The 16,364-nt window shown below is 70.8% G+C and overlaps 3 protein-coding genes across 4 annotated transcripts; 1 reads left to right on the top strand and 2 right to left on the bottom strand.

Annotated features, from left to right (window-relative positions):
- Nucleotides 1-2,916: 2,916 nt before the first annotated feature.
- Nucleotides 2,917-4,997, bottom strand: LOC104350935 (retinol dehydrogenase 8-like). The gene is made up of 6 exons (XM_086478100.1): nucleotides 4,901-4,997; nucleotides 4,636-4,797; nucleotides 4,030-4,209; nucleotides 3,857-3,950; nucleotides 3,582-3,765; nucleotides 2,917-3,156 (listed from the first exon to the last, which is right to left on the bottom strand). The coding sequence occupies exons 1-6, from the start codon at nucleotides 4,995-4,997 to the stop codon at nucleotides 2,917-2,919; spliced, it is 957 nt and encodes a 318-aa protein (XP_086334226.1).
- A 978-nt stretch (nucleotides 4,998-5,975) lies between these two features.
- Nucleotides 5,976-9,420, bottom strand: GRB7 (growth factor receptor bound protein 7). Of its 2 annotated transcripts, none has more exons than XM_086478114.1 (14): nucleotides 9,275-9,420; nucleotides 8,947-9,094; nucleotides 8,701-8,857; nucleotides 8,470-8,591; nucleotides 8,270-8,347; nucleotides 8,004-8,174; nucleotides 7,810-7,920; nucleotides 7,592-7,690; nucleotides 7,242-7,322; nucleotides 7,036-7,152; nucleotides 6,882-6,942; nucleotides 6,683-6,770; nucleotides 6,208-6,301; nucleotides 5,976-6,122 (listed from the first exon to the last, which is right to left on the bottom strand). In XM_086478114.1, the coding sequence occupies exons 1-14, from the start codon at nucleotides 9,418-9,420 to the stop codon at nucleotides 5,976-5,978; spliced, it is 1,620 nt and encodes a 539-aa protein (XP_086334240.1). The 2 variants fall into 2 exon arrangements, with proteins under 2 accessions (XP_086334240.1, XP_086334241.1); XM_086478115.1 differs by having other exon boundaries at nucleotides 8,004-8,141.
- A 4,455-nt stretch (nucleotides 9,421-13,875) lies between these two features.
- On the top strand, nucleotides 13,876-15,855 carry MIEN1 (migration and invasion enhancer 1). The gene is made up of 4 exons (XM_086478123.1): nucleotides 13,876-13,964; nucleotides 14,551-14,648; nucleotides 15,104-15,180; nucleotides 15,605-15,855. The coding sequence occupies exons 1-4, from the start codon at nucleotides 13,876-13,878 to the stop codon at nucleotides 15,686-15,688; spliced, it is 348 nt and encodes a 115-aa protein (XP_086334249.1). The 3' UTR covers nucleotides 15,689-15,855.
- Nucleotides 15,856-16,364: the final 509 nt, after the last annotated feature.

The following is a 16,364-nucleotide window of genomic DNA, read 5'->3' as shown; positions in this document are numbered from 1 at the left end:
AGAGAGATCCTTATCTGCTGATACGCCGTAATTATGATAGAGCAGAGAGGAACTCGTTCCCCCCCGCGTCGTGTTGAAACACGCTTTGTAACGCACAAAAAAATCCTACAAAACTCTGCCGGGAGCTGAACCGCATCCTCTGAGCATCCCGGCCGGCTCCTGCTCCCCCTCAGGGACCAGCCCAGCACCCAAAGACCAGCCACGCCGGGAGGGACGGAGCTGGTGAGGAAGGACTGAGTCACTGCTGCCACCTCCTCCTTGTCCCAATTCTCCAGCCTTTCACTGAGTCACGCTCCTCCGTGCCATCCCACTGAGGACCCGCCGGTGTCCCGCAGCACCTCCGCGTGGGCTGGGCGCCTCTGCCGGGCTCCCGCTGCCCCCAAAAGCCGTGGGAGGCGGCGGGTGAGGTGTGAGCAGGGCGCTGGGCCACCTCTGCGTGCCCAACGCCTGCCAAGGGGGAGCTTTGCAGCCCCGGCGCAGGCAGCCGAGCTGGGACAGGGCCGCCGCTGCCACCGGGGCGCCACGAACGGGGGGGGCAGCAGGTTCACGTCACGCCTGCTGCCCCCCTCGCCTCGCCGGGAGGGAAGTGAAGCCCCCGGGGAGCCGCACACTCCTGCGCCACCGAGCCATTCCCTCCGGCGGGGTTATATCTGGCACCCCATTTGCATGGCAGCAAGCCGGCGCACCTGGGCAGCCAGCGAAATCCTCGGGGGAGCGAGAGCGCGGGGAGAGGCTGACGATTGTCACACGCAGGGGGAAGGAAAGTCCCGGCAGACGATTGTTTTTAGAAGAACCTGCTTCCCACCCCGGCGCCTTCGGCCCCTTTGGGCAAAGCCTCCGCCCCGAGCGAAGGCTGGGATGAGGATGACGCTCCGGAGCTCTGCGGCGCTGCTCCACGACCTGGGAAGATGCTCCCGGGCTGGAGATGATGCTCCTCAGCCCTAGACATGGCCCAGGTGTCCCCCACCCATGGAGGAGCCCCCCCCTCAGCCCACCCCACAGCAGCTCTCTGTTTCCCTCACCTCTTTGCCTGGGACCCCTTTCCCGCCGTGGGTGTCGGTGAGATGGGCTGTGAGGGGGGGGGTGAGGCCATTGCAGCGCTGCTGCCCCCCCGGACACCCGCTGTCCCCTCGCTCTGCCATGAGTGTTGGGGACAACCCTGCTCCCCGCCCCCCCCATTGCTTCCCCCAGCAGCAGCCCCATTGCCACTTCCCTGGGGACTGGAGGGACAATGTGGGGCTGGGGGTGTCTGGGGGGGTCCTGTCCTCCCCCAGCCCCATTTCCCACGACCCTGTGCTGGGGCGGGGGCTGAGCCACAGCCAGGGCCCCCCCACCTTGCTGCTCCTCATGGCTGGGCGCAGCCACCCCCCCCCCTACGTCCCTGCCCCCCAGAGTGGAGAAAGTTAGTCAAATCTGCAAAAACCGCAGCTTGGGGGGGGGCTGCGTCTCCCCCGCTGCTTTGATGTCACCCCTGCACGTCCCGCAGGTGCTGTGCCGTTGCCATAGCCCCGGTGCCACGGCCCCCGCCACCGCTTTGCCATTAACTCGCGCGAGAAGGGGGGGATAATGCAAAAATATTTCCTTTTCCCCCTCCACCCCACCCCACCCCCATCCTGTCCCCAAGGTGCCCGGAGCCAGCCAGGCCCAGGGAGGCCACGTGCGTGGCACGGGCTGGTGTGCGGTGCTGCACCCACCATCCAGCCCCTCGCACCTGGGGCTGGGCGTCCTGGGAGGTGTTTAGGGGGGGGGCTGCACGGGGGACCCCGCATCCCTGCCACACGTGCGTCCCCGCACCCTCCATCCTGGGCACTGGCAAGGCCGTGGGGCGTCCCTGGCTCCCGTGCAGCCGCGCCGGGAAGCGTGGTGGGAGCCAGGGAGGTTTCTGAGAAACGGCCCCACGGCGTTGAATCATGTCGGGCCTCCCTGCGGTTTCCCCCTGCTCTCATCTCCCGGGCGCAGTCACGCCAGGCGCCCACACACGAGCACCCTGCGCCCAGCCTGGAGGGGCGAGGGGGGGGGGGGGGGAGGCACGGGCTGCACCCCCTCTGCCATCACACCCCCCACCCCGAGCTGAAGGGGAGCCCCCAGGGCAGTGCAGGGTGCCGGGGTCCCCCTGACATGCCTGCTCCTGGTGCTGCACCCCATCCTGCACCCACCCTGCACGCTGCACCCGGCTGCAACCCACCCTGCACCCGGCAGCCCTGCACCCTGCTCCCAGCCTTCACTGTGCAACCCACACCCACTCTGCACCAACCCCTGCAGCCCCTTTGCACCCACCGTGCACCTCCCGAACACACCGCGCACCCTTTGCACCCCGCTCCCCTCCCTGCAACACCTCCTGCACCCAGCGCTGCAGCCGAGCCGCCGGCGGGGTGCCCTGCAGCCCCCCTGTGCTGCCCCAGTGCCGTGGGGCTGGGTGCTGGGGGGGGGGGGGTGGGGGGGGGGTGGGTGTAACACGGCCCATTGTGCAGGAGCCCCCCACCATGCAACACTGCTGACCCCGCAGCAGTGGCTGGGAGGAAGGAGGACGCAGCCGTCACCGTGGGCTGCGGGGGGGGACCGAGCCAGGGTCCTGGGGTGCCGCACGCCCATGGGTGCAGGGGGCCAGGTGGGCTGGGTGCCCCCAGGGAGCGGGAGGCAGGCGAGGGGGCAGCTGCCAGCCCTTCCCAGCCCCGTCACGGCCGCTGCACTCTCGGAGGAAGCCGCTCTGCTTTTTCACCCGGCGCTGGTTAAAAATACCACTCCCGATTTTAATACAGCAGCGGCGGGTGCTATTTCGGGCCGGGAGCGGGAAGCGAAACCCCATGCGGGTCCCGGTCCCGCTCGCCCCCCACCTCCGAGCTGCCCCCCGAGGTGAGCCGGGTGCCCAGGCGGCTGCGCCGGCGCCGTGCCCCGAGGTGCCAGGGGCCGCGGGGGCTATTTGAAGCCCAGCAGCCGGGCGCCTTCCTTCACCTTCTGGGCCTTCCAGCGGAGCAGGCGGATGGCACGGAGGCTGAGCCGCAGCACCGCGTCGTACTTGAACACCAGCTTGTAGAAAGCGTCGGTCATGAGGGCGCCGCTGGGGTCGGCGTGCTTCAGCGCGGCCATCGGCGTGTACGCCACGTTGGTCTGGTGCCGGAAGGGCGGCCGGGCCGACTCGATCACCCGCAGTGTGTGCTGCATGGGGGGACGTTACTGTCCCCATCCCCGTCCCCTCCTCATCCCCATCCCGTCCCCATTCCCATCCCCATCTCCATCTCCAAACCCTTTCCCGTCCCATCCTATCCCCATCCCCATTTCCATTCCCATTCCTACCCCATCTCCTTCCCATTCCCATCCTATCCCTATCCCCATCCACAACCCCTTCCCATCCCATCCCATCCCATCCTCATCCTCACTCCCAGCTGGGCTCAACCCCATCAGGATGGAGCCTGCGGGGAAGGAGTTGTCGAGCTGGGACCCCTCCCCACTGCCAACTGGGGGTGGCTGCTCCTCATCAGGGCTAATTGAGGCTTCCCTAGACAGCCCAGCCAGGGCTGCCAGGCTGGGGGGTGGGAATAGGGCAGCCCCCAGCCCAGCAGGGCCACCCGCCTGCCTGTCACCTCTGCAATGTCCTCGGGGGTCTGTCCTAGGCTGGCGAAGACGTCCTTGGAGTTCCTCAGGTAGAGGTTGGTGAAGATGTCGGCCGTCTCGGGGTCGGTCCGTGAGTAGTCGGCACGTTTGGCTTCCTCGTACACCTTCGCCTCAAACTCCGTCGTCACCGGCCCCGGCTCCACCAGGCTGATCCTGACCGGGGACAGGACGCTGGGGACCCCGGCACCCCCCAAACCCCTCTGTCCCGGAGGGACCACGCCAGACACCAGCCCCCAGCACTCACGCCACGTTGAAGCGCAGCGCCTGCACCACCAGGCTCTCGCAGAAACCCTCCACCGCAAACTTAGAGGCTGCATAGATGTCATTGAAGACGATGCCTGGGCAGGAGGGGGGTCCTGGTCAGCGCTGGGTGGGGTGGGCTGGTCCCACCAGGACACTCTGTCGTCCCCCCCCTACCCTGCAGGCCCATGATGCTGCTGATGACCACGATGTGGCCCCCGCGGCGCCTCTTCATGTCGGGCAGCACCTCCTTGACCAGGCGGACGAGGCCGAAGAAGTTGGTGTCCATGAGGTTCTGCATGGCCGCCAGGCTCTGGCACTCCAGGGGACCCGCCATGCCCACCCCGGCATTGCTGACTGTGGGCACGGGCCATCAGTGGGGTGTCCCCTGTGCAGGGGGGCTCCCACGCCCTGTGCTCCGAGGGTCCCCGGTGCTTGGAGGGTCCCCAGCATGAGACGCCCTGGGTGTGGAGGGTCCCTGGGACACCGTGTCCCCAGCACAGAGGGTCCCTGGTGCGGGATGTCCCTGGCATGGAGGGTCCCTGGTGCATGGGGTCAAGGGGTCCCTGGTGCGCAGGGGGTCCCTGACCCGGAGGGTGCCCAGCACTGGGTGCACAAGGGGTCCCCAGCACGGGACATGCTTGGCTCAGACAGTCCCCAGCGCACAGGTTACCCCTCGGTGCATGGGGTGTCCCCAGCACGGCAGGTCCCCGTCACAGGGCTCCCCAGCACAGGGCACCGTGGGGACACGGTGGGAGGGGGGTGGGGGGTCCCGGGGCTCACCCAGGACATCGATGTGGCGCCCGGGGATGCTGTCGAGGCAGGCGCGGATGGAGCCCTCGTCGCAGACGTCCAGCTGCTTGATCTCCAGCGTCCGGCCCAGCGCCGGCCCCGCCGCCGCCGCCAGCGCCCCGCTCCTGCCCACGTTCCTCATGGTGGCGATGACTGGGGACAGAGGCGGCTCAGCCCCGCATGGCATCTCCTCCAGGAATGAAAAGGGGGGGGGGGGGGGGAGGACAGCACAGGGTTCCCCCCCCACCCCGCTCACCTCGGAAGCGACGCTGCTTGTCCCGTGCCAGCCGGACAGCCAGCGCCAGCCCGATGCCGGAGGAGCAGCCGGTGATCAGCACCGTCTTGGGAGCCATAGCGCGGCCGTGGCCCCGCTCCCTGGCCCCCCCCGCCTTTAATAGCAGCTGGCCCAGCCTTGGACACCCCCCCCCAAATCCAGGCCCTTAATCCTCCCACATTAATCCCACACACACCCCCCCCCACCGCCCGGGGAGATTTGCTGGCGGCCCCGTGGCTGAGCCGCACGTGGTGCCCAGGGTGCACAGAGGGGCCTTTGTGCGGGACCTGGGGCACCGCGGGGACACGGTGGGACGTGGGGACGCTGCCAGCCCTGCGCCCGCTGGCAGTGGGGGGCTGTGGGGACAGACACACACACCCCCCATCACCCCAGGTTTTCCTTTAGAAGGGGCGAAGCGGGAGCTCTGAAAAAATAACCTTTATTTTCACTGGTATAAAACACGTCACAGTTCAACTGGCCTTGTGGGGACATGGGGGACGCGGTGGTGGGTGCCCCCCCCCTCACCCTTCCCACCCCCGGGACCCCGTTCCTGGGACTGGGTACCCCCGAGCCTGCCTGGCCTGGGAGCAAGGAGTGCCAGGCCCCCACGGGGACACTTGGGGACACTCGGGGACACTCGGGGACACTCGGGGACGGTGCTGGAGAAAGTGCTTGAGTGGGGGGGGGGGGGGGGCTTAGTGGCGCTGGCACCCCAGGACCCCGCAGGCAGAGCCGGCACCTGGGGCACAGGGCAGGCGGGTGGCGATGGAGAAGCCGTCCTTGTCCCTGGCGGCTGCGCCGAGCTGGCCCCAACCCTGCCGCCCCACGCCGGGCTGCACCAAGCCGTGCCGTATCGGCAGCGCCAGGCTGTGCCAAGCCGTGCCATGCTGGTGGTGCCGGGCTGTGCCAAGCCGTGCCGTATCAGCAATGACAGGCTGTGCCAAGCCGTGCCGTGCTGGTGGTGGCGGGCTGTGCCAAGCCGTGCCGTATCGGCAGCGCCAGGCTGTGCCAAGCCGTGCCGTGCCGGCCACGCCACGCGGTGCTGGCGGCGCCAGGCTCAGAGGGCCACGCAGGTGCAGTAGTGCCGCAGCTTGCAGGGCAGGATGCCGCGGTTGATCTGGTGAAACTCCACGAGCTGGATGAGGTCGGCGAAGCGGGTCTGCCCGTCGTCCATGGTGAAGTAGAGCCGTCCCTCCTCCTCGCTCTGCCGGGGGCGGGGGGCATGGGTCAGGAGCCCCGCACCCCCCTGGCAGCCCCCGGCCCCTCCCGGCCCCCGCCGCGGCACTCACCGGCAGGATGAGATAGTGTTTGACTCTCTGCAGGTGGCACAGGGACAGGACGAAGCCCTTGGGGTTGCGCTGGCTCTCCCGCACCAGGAAGACGCTGTGAGCCCCAGGGGGGGTGTCACCGCTGGCACCGGGCCCCCCTCTGCCACCCCATGTCGCCCCGGGGGTCCCAGGTACCCCCAACCCCGAAGCCCTGGGATTCTGTACCCCCTGGCAGCCCCGGGGGGCCTCTCTCCCCCCACCCAAACCCCAGGCTCCCGAATCCCTGGGGGCTGCAGATCGCCCACACACCCTTGGGGGTCCCAACCCCCCTGCCTTCCCCCCCCACCCCAGCAAGTCTCCCCCCATCCCTGCAGGTGTCCTGCATCACCCCACGGGCCGCAGGACCCTCCAGCCCCCGGGGTCATGTACCCCCGCCCAGGGGTCCCATGTCTGCTGCATGAGCCCCAGGGACCCCCACCCCCCTGGGGTCCCCTACCCGTCCACCAAGCCCTGACGGCCGATGAGCTGCTGGGTGTCCTCCCGGGAGATGCGCCCGTGGAACCAGGGCTGGGTGCGGTGGATGGCTGCGGGGAGAGGGGCATAAAGCTTGGGGGGAACCCCCGCCCGGGGCAGGGACCCCCCCTCGGCACAACCCGGCTCTGCCAGACGGGACCCCGCGGCCGGGCGCTGCTCACCGGCGCTGAGCGGGGAGCTCTGGCAGGCTGCCGGCAGGCTGTACCGGTGCGTCGTCTTCTTCTGGCCGTGCAAAGCAAGGAGCGGGCGTTAGGGTGGGCTCAAGGGGGGACACCCCCCCCACACCCCCCACACCCCCCCCTCACCCCAGCTCACCCTCCAGGCCTGCGCCTCCTCCAGCGCCACCGTCAGCACCTCGCTGGGGTTCTCAATCACCCGGCCCGTGCACCCCGAGAAGTCCATGGCCACCAGCGCGTTGTCTGAGACGCTTCGCTGCGGGGGAGCGGGGGGTGATCGGGGGGGGGGGCTCCCCAGGGGATGGGGGCTGTGGAAGGGGTGTGGGGGTGGGGAGCAGCGCTCACCAGGGGCGTGGGGCCGATCCAGGGGGGCTGGCTCAGTCGCGCCTGTGCTTGCTGGTAGTTGCGGTAGAGCTGCATGCCGTACTGGGGGGAACAGCCCCGTGAGCTGGGGAGGGTCCCGCGGGGTCTCTGTCTCGCAGTGGGGTGGGGGAGCACCCGCCTGGCGTGGGGACCTCCACGTCCACCCGGTGTGGGGATGGGGGACTCTACATCTACCCCCCCCCCCCTCCATGGGGATGAGGACACCCATCGTGCATTTTTCTAGCACAGGGATGGGGACATCCCCCCCAGCATCCCCCCAGCATCTCCCCAGCATCCCCCCAGCGTGAGGCCGGTAAGACCCTGACGGTCACCTTGAAGAGGCGAAAAGCTGCCATCCAGCAGCTCCGACTCTGCTCGTCCTCGCTGCAGAGCAGCTTCAGGCCCTTTGCGCCGCTCCGCACCTTGTAGGGCTGCGGGGAGAGGCCAGAGCCATCACGGGCGGCTCTTGGGGGGGGGCAGAGACCCCTTGGCAGGGGAAGGCACACAGAAGGACCCCCAGCCCCCCCAGCCAGGCAAGGACATCCCCCACCTTGATGCAGAAGCCGAACTCGGTAGGCGTCCCGTAGTGCTTCTTGCCCTGCGTCACGTAGTAGATGTTGGACTCGGTGAGGTCAGCGAAGTACTGGAGGTGTCGGGGGTCCTGGGGTGGGGACAGGGAGGGGGGTCGTCAGGGTCAGCCCCGCTGCACCCCCCCCCTGGCCGTGCTCCCACCCACGCCCTCACCTTGGAGGTGCCCTTGGTGGAGTAGTAGAGCCCCGAGCGGCGCAGGGAGAAGTAGAAACGCTTCCAGACCTTGCGCCTGGCCTCCCGCAGGTGCAGGAAGCCCTGGACCTCGGGGCAGCTCCCGGAGTTGAGGAAGTTCTGGGGGAAGACGAGGGCTGAGGGGCACGGTGGGGTCCCCACGTCACGGCAGGGTCACCACGGCACAGCAGGGACCCCACGGCACAGCCGGGGTCCCCGCAGCACAGCCGGGCACGGTGGCCCCGTACCTGGATGAGCTCGGAGTGTGCCATGCTCTTATTCGCCTCCAGGCAGCTGGACACCATCACCTCGGGGAAGAGGGACTGCTGGGGGGGCGGGGACAGGGGGGGTCAAGGGAGTCCAACGGGGCGCTCGGGGTCCCCATGGGGCATCCAGGTCCCCGTGAGACACCGGGGTCCCCGCAGGCTTTGCTCTGGTGGCCACGTACCGCGTTGCTCTTGAAGAGCTCGTACTTGGCGAAGTTCTTGCGGAAGACAAAGCGGCTGTCGGCGCCCGGGGGCCAGGAGCTCTGCACCTCCACCACCGACTCGTGGTCCTCCAGGCAGCGCTCTGCGGGGAGGGGGGTGAAACGGGGCTCAGCAGGGCCGGTGGGAGTCGGGGGGGGGGGGGGGGGGGGGGCTGTGGTCCGGTGCCACGCCGTGCCGTGCCGGTGGCTCACCCAGGGCCAGGTGCTGGTGCAGCTCGACCAGGGCCCAGCTGTGGTCCTGCAGCGCCCGCGTCCTCCGCACCAGCGTCTCGCAGAGCTGCCGCGCCGTCGTCCCCGCCGACGCCTCCAGCGAGCGGCACGCGCCGTCCTCGCCGAACACCTTCACCACCTGCCGGCACCCGCCAAAACGGGCGTGAGGCGACGCCCGCGTCCCCAGAGGGGGAGCCCCTTTCCCCAGCCCCCTGCTCCCCAACTTACGTGGGGGGTGCCTCCTTCGCGGGGGGACCCCTGCCCCAGGGCCGGGCTGCTGAGGATGGGCGAGTTGGAGGGGCTGCAGAGCTCGGGGAAGGGGTTGGGGATGCTGGGCAGCGACGAGGCGCGCGGCTCCTCCTCCGGCAGCTGCCGGCTGCGGGCAGAGAGGGGGCTCAGCACCCTCAGAATTCCCCCCCCCCCCCCCCCCCGCAGCGCCGGGTCCTGTGCCCCCCATCCCCATGTCCATTCTCCCCCCCTCCTCAATCCACTGGACACCCCCCCCCTCCTTCAATCTCCGCGGGAGCCCCTCGGCATCTGGGCGCCCCCCACCCACCTGCTGCCGTGGATGAAGAGGGGCTGGGAGCGCTTGACTTCGGGCGGCCCCTCGCCCCCGTCCCACTCGCCGGGGACCCCCTCCTGCTCCACGCCGCCCGGCCCGGGGGGCTCCCGGAGGCTGCTCTGCTGAGCCCCCCCGTCCATGGCATTATCTGAGGGGGGAGAAGAGCGTGTCCTGCTCCACACGAGGCCCCGGCTCCTCGTCCCCGGGGGGCCAGCAGGGCCACGGATCCACGGCCACGCGTGGGCAGCCCCCACGGGACGCCCCGCCGGGCTCCACGTGGGCCGCACGCCGCCAGCCACCGACGCGCCGGCGCGGGCAGCCGGTGCCGCGGTGCTGCCGGGGGCTGCCCACCCGTGGCACCCGCCCGGCTGGTGTTTTGGCGGCGCCCAGACAAGCGGTGAGTCAGCGCGCGGCGGCGTGACTCAGCACCGCCCCGCCTGCCCCCCGCACCCCACGGCTGCCCCACGGTGTCCCCGTCCTTCGGGGCAGGAGCCGGGGGACAGGAGCGTGAGCCCGGTGGCGGACGCAGCCTCCTACGAGACACCCGAGAATCCCCCGGTGCCCCCACGGCCCATGCGGGACCCTCGCCAGTGTCCCCATGTCACCGCTGAGCCTGGTGGCACTGGGAGACACCGACTGAGCCGGGCTGGGGCCAGTGGGGCCGAGTTGGGCTGAGCTGAATTGGGCCAAAGTGAGCTGGGCTGAGCCAGCCGGGCTGAGCTGTGCCGGGCTGAGCTGTGCCGGGCTGAGCTTTACCAGGCTGAGCTGTGCCGGGCTGAGCTGTGCCGGGCTGAGCTGTGCCGGGCTGAGCTTTACCAGGCTGAGCTGTACCAGGCTGAGCTGTGCCAACCTGAGCTGTACCAGGCTGAGCTGTGCCAGGCTGAGCTTTACCAGGCTGAGCTGTGCCGGGCTGAGCTTTACCAGGCTGAGCTGTGCCAGGCTGAGCTGTGCCGGGCTGAGCTTTACCAGGCTGAGCTGTGCTGGGCTGAGCTGTGCCAGGCTGAGCTTTACCAGGCTGAGCTGTGCCAACCTGAGCTGTGCCGGGCTGAGCTGTGCTGGGCTGAGCTGTGCCGGGCTGAGCTTTACCAGGCTGAGCTTTACCAGGCTGAGCCGTGCCGGGCTGAGCCATGGCAGGCGAGCGCGGCGCCGGCGGGAGCAGGAAGCGGAGCGTGGCGGCGGCCCAGCCCAGACACCTCCTCGGGTCCTGCCAAACCAGTTCTGGCGGCCGCTCCCAGCTCCACCTCACCGCGCTGGCATCCGGGCCGGGGCGGCCGCGCCGGCAGGCCGGGGGCGAAGGGTGCCAGCGCCCGCGCCCACCGTGGGAACTGCCCCGAGCCCACCCCCCGGAGCAGCCCCCGGTGCGGTGGCGTCAACCCTCGCCCTCGCCCGGCCGCCGCCAGCGCCCGGTGCCAGCGCCCACGCGGTGCCGCCGCGCTCGGGGCGCGCATCGACATGGGCCAGGGCTCCGGGTTCGGCCCCAAAATGATTCGCGACGGGGCCGCGGGATGGGCACGGCCCTGGGCCAGCCCTGCCGGGGCACGGCTCGGCACGGCTCAGCTCGGCACGGCTCGGCACAATCGGCCCCAGCGCCGGTTGCCCGGGCCAAGCAGGGGCAGGCGCAGCCCGGCCGCGGCGGCGCGGGCCCGTCCGGCACGCGGCACACGTAACACACGCGCGGCGCCCACGGCCGGGCCGGCGGCACTCGGTGGCCACGGGCACGCGCACGCCGGCCCCCATCGCTGCCGGGAAGCCACCCGGGGCCCGGTTAATCATTCACCCGCTGCCCATCCCTGTCCCCAGCCCCATCCCCCGCCTCCCGGCCAGCTCGGGGTCCAAGTCCATGGCTGGGCAGGGACCGATGCCATCCCACGGCTGCCACCGCCATCCCCATCCCATCCTTGTCCCTGCCACGTCCCCGTCCCTGCCCTGGCTGTCCCACCGGTACGTGCCGGAGGGGCTGGGCTGGGGTCTCCCTGCCCGGCCAGGTCCCGGGGTGAGCCCGGGGACACAGGGGACAGCCAGGGGTCACGCGGGGTGATGCTGCCCACAGTGGGACGCGGTGCAGGGCCGCCACGAGCCACACAGGGGACACCAGAGGATCTGATGGGGGATGTGACAGATGGGGACCCCAAGGGGCCCTGGGACAGTGGCACAGCCCTGCCACCAACCCGGCAGCCCATCACCGTGGCCTCAGGTCACCCCGATGCCAGCCCTGTCCTGGTGGCCGTGATGAGGCTCTGATGGGGTGGTGATGATGGTGGGGACACAGAAGGTGTCCCCAGGGTTTGGGACAAACAGGGGGACTAGGGTTGTGGGGCTAAGGGGTAAGGGGACCAGCGCCACCAGGGTTATGGGGTGGGGGAGTGGAGGGTGTCAGATCTATAGGGCTGGGCTCCAGGGCCACCAGGGTTATGGAGCAGGGGGACCAGGGCCTGTGGGTTTAGGGGATAGGGTCCCAGGGCCACCAACATCAAGGGACAGGGTCCAAGGGCCACCAAGTTTAAGGGACAGGGGACCAGGGCCTGTGGGTTTAGGGGATAGGGTCCCAGGGCCATCAACATCAAGGGACGGGGTCCAAGGGCCACCAAGTTTAAGGGACAGGGTCCCAGGGCCACCAACACTAAGGGATGGGGTCCCAGGGCCAACAGGACTGTGAGGCAAGGGGACTGGGGGATGTTGAGGCAATGGAGTGGGGCCTCAGGGCCACCGAGGCTGTAAGGCAGGGGGACCTGGGCCACCAGGTCTATGGGATGGGGTCCCAGGGCCACCAGGGCTACGGGGAGGGTCCCAGAGCCACCAGGTTAGGGGACAGGGTCCCAGGGCCACCAGAGTTGTAGGACAGGGTTCCCAGGGCCACCAGGGTTACGAGATGATTTCCCAGGGCCACCAAGGTTATAGGATGGAGTCCCAGGGCCACCAGGGCTACAGGGCAGGCTCCTAGGGCCACCAGGATTAGGGGACGGGGTCCCAGAGCCACCAGAGCTGTGGGACGGGGTCCCAGGGCCACCAGGATTAGGGGCCAGGGCGCCAGGGCCACCGGGGCTATAGGACGGGATTCCCAGGGGTCCCGGTGGGTGCCGAGGCGATGGGACGGGGCTCCCCCCCGGCCACGGGAGCTGGGGGGGGTGCTTGGAGGGCGCGGAGGCTGCGGGACGGCGGCGAGGCCGTGTGTGCCGGGGCGGCAGAGGAGGAGGAGGAGGAAGAGTCGGGGAGGAAGATGGGAGGGAAGGGGCGCGGGGGGTGCAGCGGAGTGGGGCGCTGGGGGTCGCGCTGGCTGGCTGAGGCCGACGTCTCGGGCCGGCCGGCGGCCCCACGGCGCGGGGAGCCCCCCGCCCCAGCCCCGCTCCTACCTGCAGGCTCCCGCCGCGTCCCGCCACCCTCCCGCCGGACCGGGGATTCCTGTTCTCCCCGGCTTTATCTACCTGCGCCAGCTCCCGCCCCCGCCTGACATCATGCCGCCCCGGGCCTGCTGCCCGGCTCCCGGCCCCCCACGACACCCAGGGGTGCCCCCCAGCCGCCCCCCCCCCCCCCCCCCGTCCTCCTCCCCCAGCTCCGGGATGGGGCATCCAGCCTGGCCTTGTGCCACCATGGGGGATGGAGGGGGTTGAAGCCCCCTGAACCCTCATCCCACGAGCCCACAGCGAGGATGGGGAGTTTCCCACAATGCACTGGGGTGACCCCAGGAGCAGCTGAATTGGGGGGGTGGGCAGGGCCCTGGGGGTGTCCTGGGGGTGTGGGTCAGGCAAAGCCCAGCCCACCCCCCCGCCCCCGGGGTTCCCAGCCCCAGGCTGTGGGGTTTGGGTTGAGGGTCCCCTGGGACCCCACAGTGGGTGGGTGGGTGGGGGAAGGGCTCCATGGGGCGGCGGGGGGGGGGGGGTGTCCCAAGGGGTCAGCCCAGGGACTGGGGCAGGTGGGGACGGTGTGGCGTGGGGGGCTGGTGGGGAGTTCGTGGGGGTCTCGATGGCAGGGTCCTCTGGGGTTTGGAGGGATGTGGGGACCCCAGCGGGGGGAGGGAGCTATGGGATGGGGGCGGGCCATGTGGGGGTCCCTTAGGGGATCTGTGGGGGTCCTGTGGAGGCAGAGGGTGGGGTCCCTTATGCGTGTCCCCATAAAAGGTGTGGGTACCCCACGGGGGGGGGGGGGGGGGGGTGTCACCACAGGGTGCTTGGGGGTCTCGTGGGGCCAGTCCCCCCAGAGGTGTCCCCATGCCTCCTCACGGAGGTTCAGGGGGTCCCCGTGGGGGATGCTGAGGGCCCACGGGCTGCGGGGGGGGGGGGGTCCCACGCGTCCGCGGGTGATCCCCTGGGGTCGGGGTGGGAGGGGGCAAAGCCCTTCGGGACTCCCACGGGGAGGGAGGTTGGGGGGGGGGGGTGTGTCAGAGGGGCTCCCATGGGTCTCTGGGGGTCCCCAGGGGACCGCGGAGCTGGGGGGGGGGGGGGGGGGGGGCGGCCCCGCCGCTGTGCGCCCCTCCCGCCAGCAGGTGGCGCGCGCGGTCCGCCCGGAGCAGACGAGAGGCGCAGGGCAGCGCGGCCGGAAGCGCCGCGTCACGTGGCGGCAACCCGGAAGCGGCGGGTGAGCGGGGGGGACCGGAGGCGATGAGCAGCGGGACCGAGACGGCGGCGGCGGCGGTGGCCGGGGCTGAGGGCGAGGCGGAGCGGCGGGTCCGCATCGTGGTGGAGTATTGGTGAGCGCCGGGCCCGGCGCCTTCCCTCGGTGCCGCCCCGCCGCCTGCGGGGGTCGCGGGGGCGAAGAACCGGGGGGAGGGCGGGCGGTGCGGGGGCCGTTCGGGGGTGCGAGGGACCGGAGAGGGCAGCGGGGTGGGAGGGGGACACTGGGGTGCCGGGGGCGGGCACTGGAGCGGAGCACTTGGGGGGCTTTGAGGCACGTGGGGGCCTGGGGGGTGAAGGGGGGGGGCGCTGAGGAGGGCGTTTAGGGGGGCTGGGGGGCTCTGCAGGGTGGGGGGGAGTTGGGGTGCTGAGGAGTGGGTGGGTCGTGGGGTGTTGGGACGTGGAGGGGGGCTGAGGGGGTGTGGGGAACTGGGGTAGTGTAGGGGGGGTGCAGGGGGGAGGAGGGTTTTGAGGAAGGGTTCACGGAAGGGGGTTCTGGGGCTTTAGGGGTGCAGGGAGGTCATTGTGAAGGATGTGGGGGTACAGGCAGTAGCAGGGGGGCTCCAAAGGTTGGGGTGGGTTTGGGCAAGGGGTGCTGTTGGGGGCTCCCTACGCTGCGGCCACAGCTCTGCCCCCTGTGTCCCCCCCACCCCCCGCGCCCAGCGAGCCCTGCGGCTTCGAGCCCACGTACCAGGAGCTGGCGAGCGCCGTGAGGGAGGAGTACCCCGACATCGAGATCGAGTCCAGGCTGGGGGGCACAGGTGAGGGCCCGGGACAGCCGGTGCCGTGGGGGGGGTCACTGCTGGGCGGGGGTGGGGGGCGCTGCAGTGGGGGCGACCCCGGCCTGCCCCCCACTGCGGTGTCAGCCTTGGCTTGGGGGGGGCTGAGCTTGGCTGCAACCTCGCCGTGAGGCTGGGGGCGTTGCGCCCCCGTTGTCCGAGCGCTGTGGGTGGCCGGGGCTGCCCCTCCCCGGGTGCAGAGACTCAGGAGCCTGGGGGGCTGCCAGGAGCGGGGCAGGAGCCCCCCCAGCTCTGCAGGGGTGCACTGTGTGCTCTCCCGGTGCTACCGGGGGTACGGTTTGGGGGTGCTGCCACGGCGTTTCGGCTTCCTGGGTGCTCGTGCCGGGGTTCGGCGCGGCAGGAACGGCGGCGGGGGGCGGGCGCGGGGGTGGGCAGCGCCGCGCGGGGCTGACGGCTCGGCCCCGTGTGCTTTCGAGGTGCCTTCGAGATCGAGATCAACGGGCAACTGGTCTTCTCCAAGCTGGAGAACGGCGGCTTTCCCTACGAGAAGGACGTGAGTACTCGGCCCCGCAGGGTCCTCGCCCCCGCCGGGCTGGTGGCCGCGGGGAGGTTTGGTTTCGCGGTGAGTTCCCCCCGTGGCTGGTGGGTTTTTCCCCCTCGACGTCTCCATTTCGTCACCCCCCGGCTCTGCCCGAGCGCCGGCGGAGCCTCACGGTCCTGCCACCCTGCCAGGACCCGCTCCAGGTCCCGCTGTGGCGCCGGGGGGGGTGGAGCCTGAGCTGCTGCTGGGGGAAGGCTCCTGGAGCTCCTGCCTCGGCGTGGCCGCGATTTGGGCCCCGTGGCACTGCCTGACCTCCCCCCGTGTGGTGTCCCAGGGGTCCTGTCCCCTGCGTGTCGCCTCCCCGGAGCGCCCCCACCACCAGACCTCAGGGCGAGCCCAGCCCCCAGCGCCCACCCCCTCCCCTCTGTCTCCGCAGCTGATCGAGGCGATTCGCAGGGCGAGGAATGGGGAGCCGCTGGAGAAGATCACCAACAGCCGCCCCCCCTGCGTCATCCTGTAGCCCCGCGGCCCCCTGGCATCTCCCGGTGCCCTCAGCGTCCCCCCGCTTTGCCCCTCGCCTGTGCCACCGGGGACGTCGGGGGAAGGCGGGAGCGTAAGGAGAAACCCCCCCCCCCCGGGAATGCCACCGCGGCGCTGGGGGTGAGAGCTGGGGTGGGCAGAGCTGTTGTACTGGTGTCACTGGGCCAGCCGTGCTGGGGGGGGGGGGTGCGGGCCCGTTCTGGCCCATCCCTTTGGGTCACGTCCCTGCCGTGCCTGACCTGCTGGGGGGGGGGGCATAGCTGCAGCGTGGGGGGGGGCTCCCCTGCCTGCCTTCGCCTTCCCCCTTCCTCTGCGCTCGCCTCCCCCCGCGCCCAGCGGTGCAAGGGCGGGGGGGGGGGCCTCTCCCCTCCCGCAGCCGCTGGGGATTTGGGGGACACCCCCCACCCCCTCTCTGCCCAGCCCGCGGGGGGAGCCAGGCGAGGCGCCGGAGGGGCCGTTGCCGCTCCAGCCCTCCCGGCAGGTGAACGTGGAGGGGAAACCACTCGCCGTAAACTCGTTAATGATTAAAATCGCTCCTGTCACTGTTTAAACCACCACGAGGGCAGCGGGGACCGGCTGCCCCGGCCGGGCCTGGGAACCCCGGCTCGGCTCCGTCCCCACGGCCAAGAGGTTTATTTAACGGCCCCCCCCCACCC

Source organism: Leptosomus discolor, chromosome 25, assembly GCF_034619465.1.
Source record: "Leptosomus discolor isolate bLepDis1 chromosome 25, bLepDis1.hap2, whole genome shotgun sequence".
In the NCBI taxonomy this organism is placed as follows: domain Eukaryota; kingdom Metazoa; phylum Chordata; class Aves; order Leptosomiformes; family Leptosomidae; genus Leptosomus; species Leptosomus discolor.
Note: the sequence above shows the minus strand (reverse complement) of the source record. Positions and strands in the feature narration are given on the sequence as shown.

Excerpts from the sequence above, each read along its gene's own strand:
- LOC104350935 (XM_086478100.1), bottom strand. The coding sequence starts at position 4,997 with ATGGCTCCCAAGACGGTGCTGATCACCGGCTGCTCCTCCGGCATCGGG. Across the intron at positions 3,766-3,856 it reads GCGCTGCGCTTCAACGTGGC|GATCAGCCTGGTGGAGCCGG; the intron begins GTGAGTGCTGGG and ends GTCCCCGGTCAG. Across the intron at positions 3,157-3,581 it reads CCCCCGAGGACATTGCAGAG|CACACACTGCGGGTGATCGA; the intron begins GTGACAGGCAGG and ends CCCCCCATGCAG.
- GRB7 (XM_086478114.1), bottom strand. The coding sequence starts at position 9,420 with ATGGACGGGGGGGCTCAGCAGAGCAGCCTCCGGGAGCCCCCCGGGCCG. Across the intron at positions 9,095-9,274 it reads CTCTTCATCCACGGCAGCAG|CCGGCAGCTGCCGGAGGAGG; the intron begins GTGGGTGGGGGG and ends CTCTGCCCGCAG. Across the intron at positions 6,123-6,207 it reads AACACTATCTCATCCTGCCG|AGCGAGGAGGAGGGACGGCT; the intron begins GTGAGTGCCGCG and ends CGCCCCCGGCAG.
- MIEN1 (XM_086478123.1), top strand. The coding sequence starts at position 13,876 with ATGAGCAGCGGGACCGAGACGGCGGCGGCGGCGGTGGCCGGGGCTGAG. Across the intron at positions 14,649-15,103 it reads GTCCAGGCTGGGGGGCACAG|GTGCCTTCGAGATCGAGATC; the intron begins GTGAGGGCCCGG and ends TGTGCTTTCGAG. Across the intron at positions 15,181-15,604 it reads GCTTTCCCTACGAGAAGGAC|CTGATCGAGGCGATTCGCAG; the intron begins GTGAGTACTCGG and ends CTGTCTCCGCAG.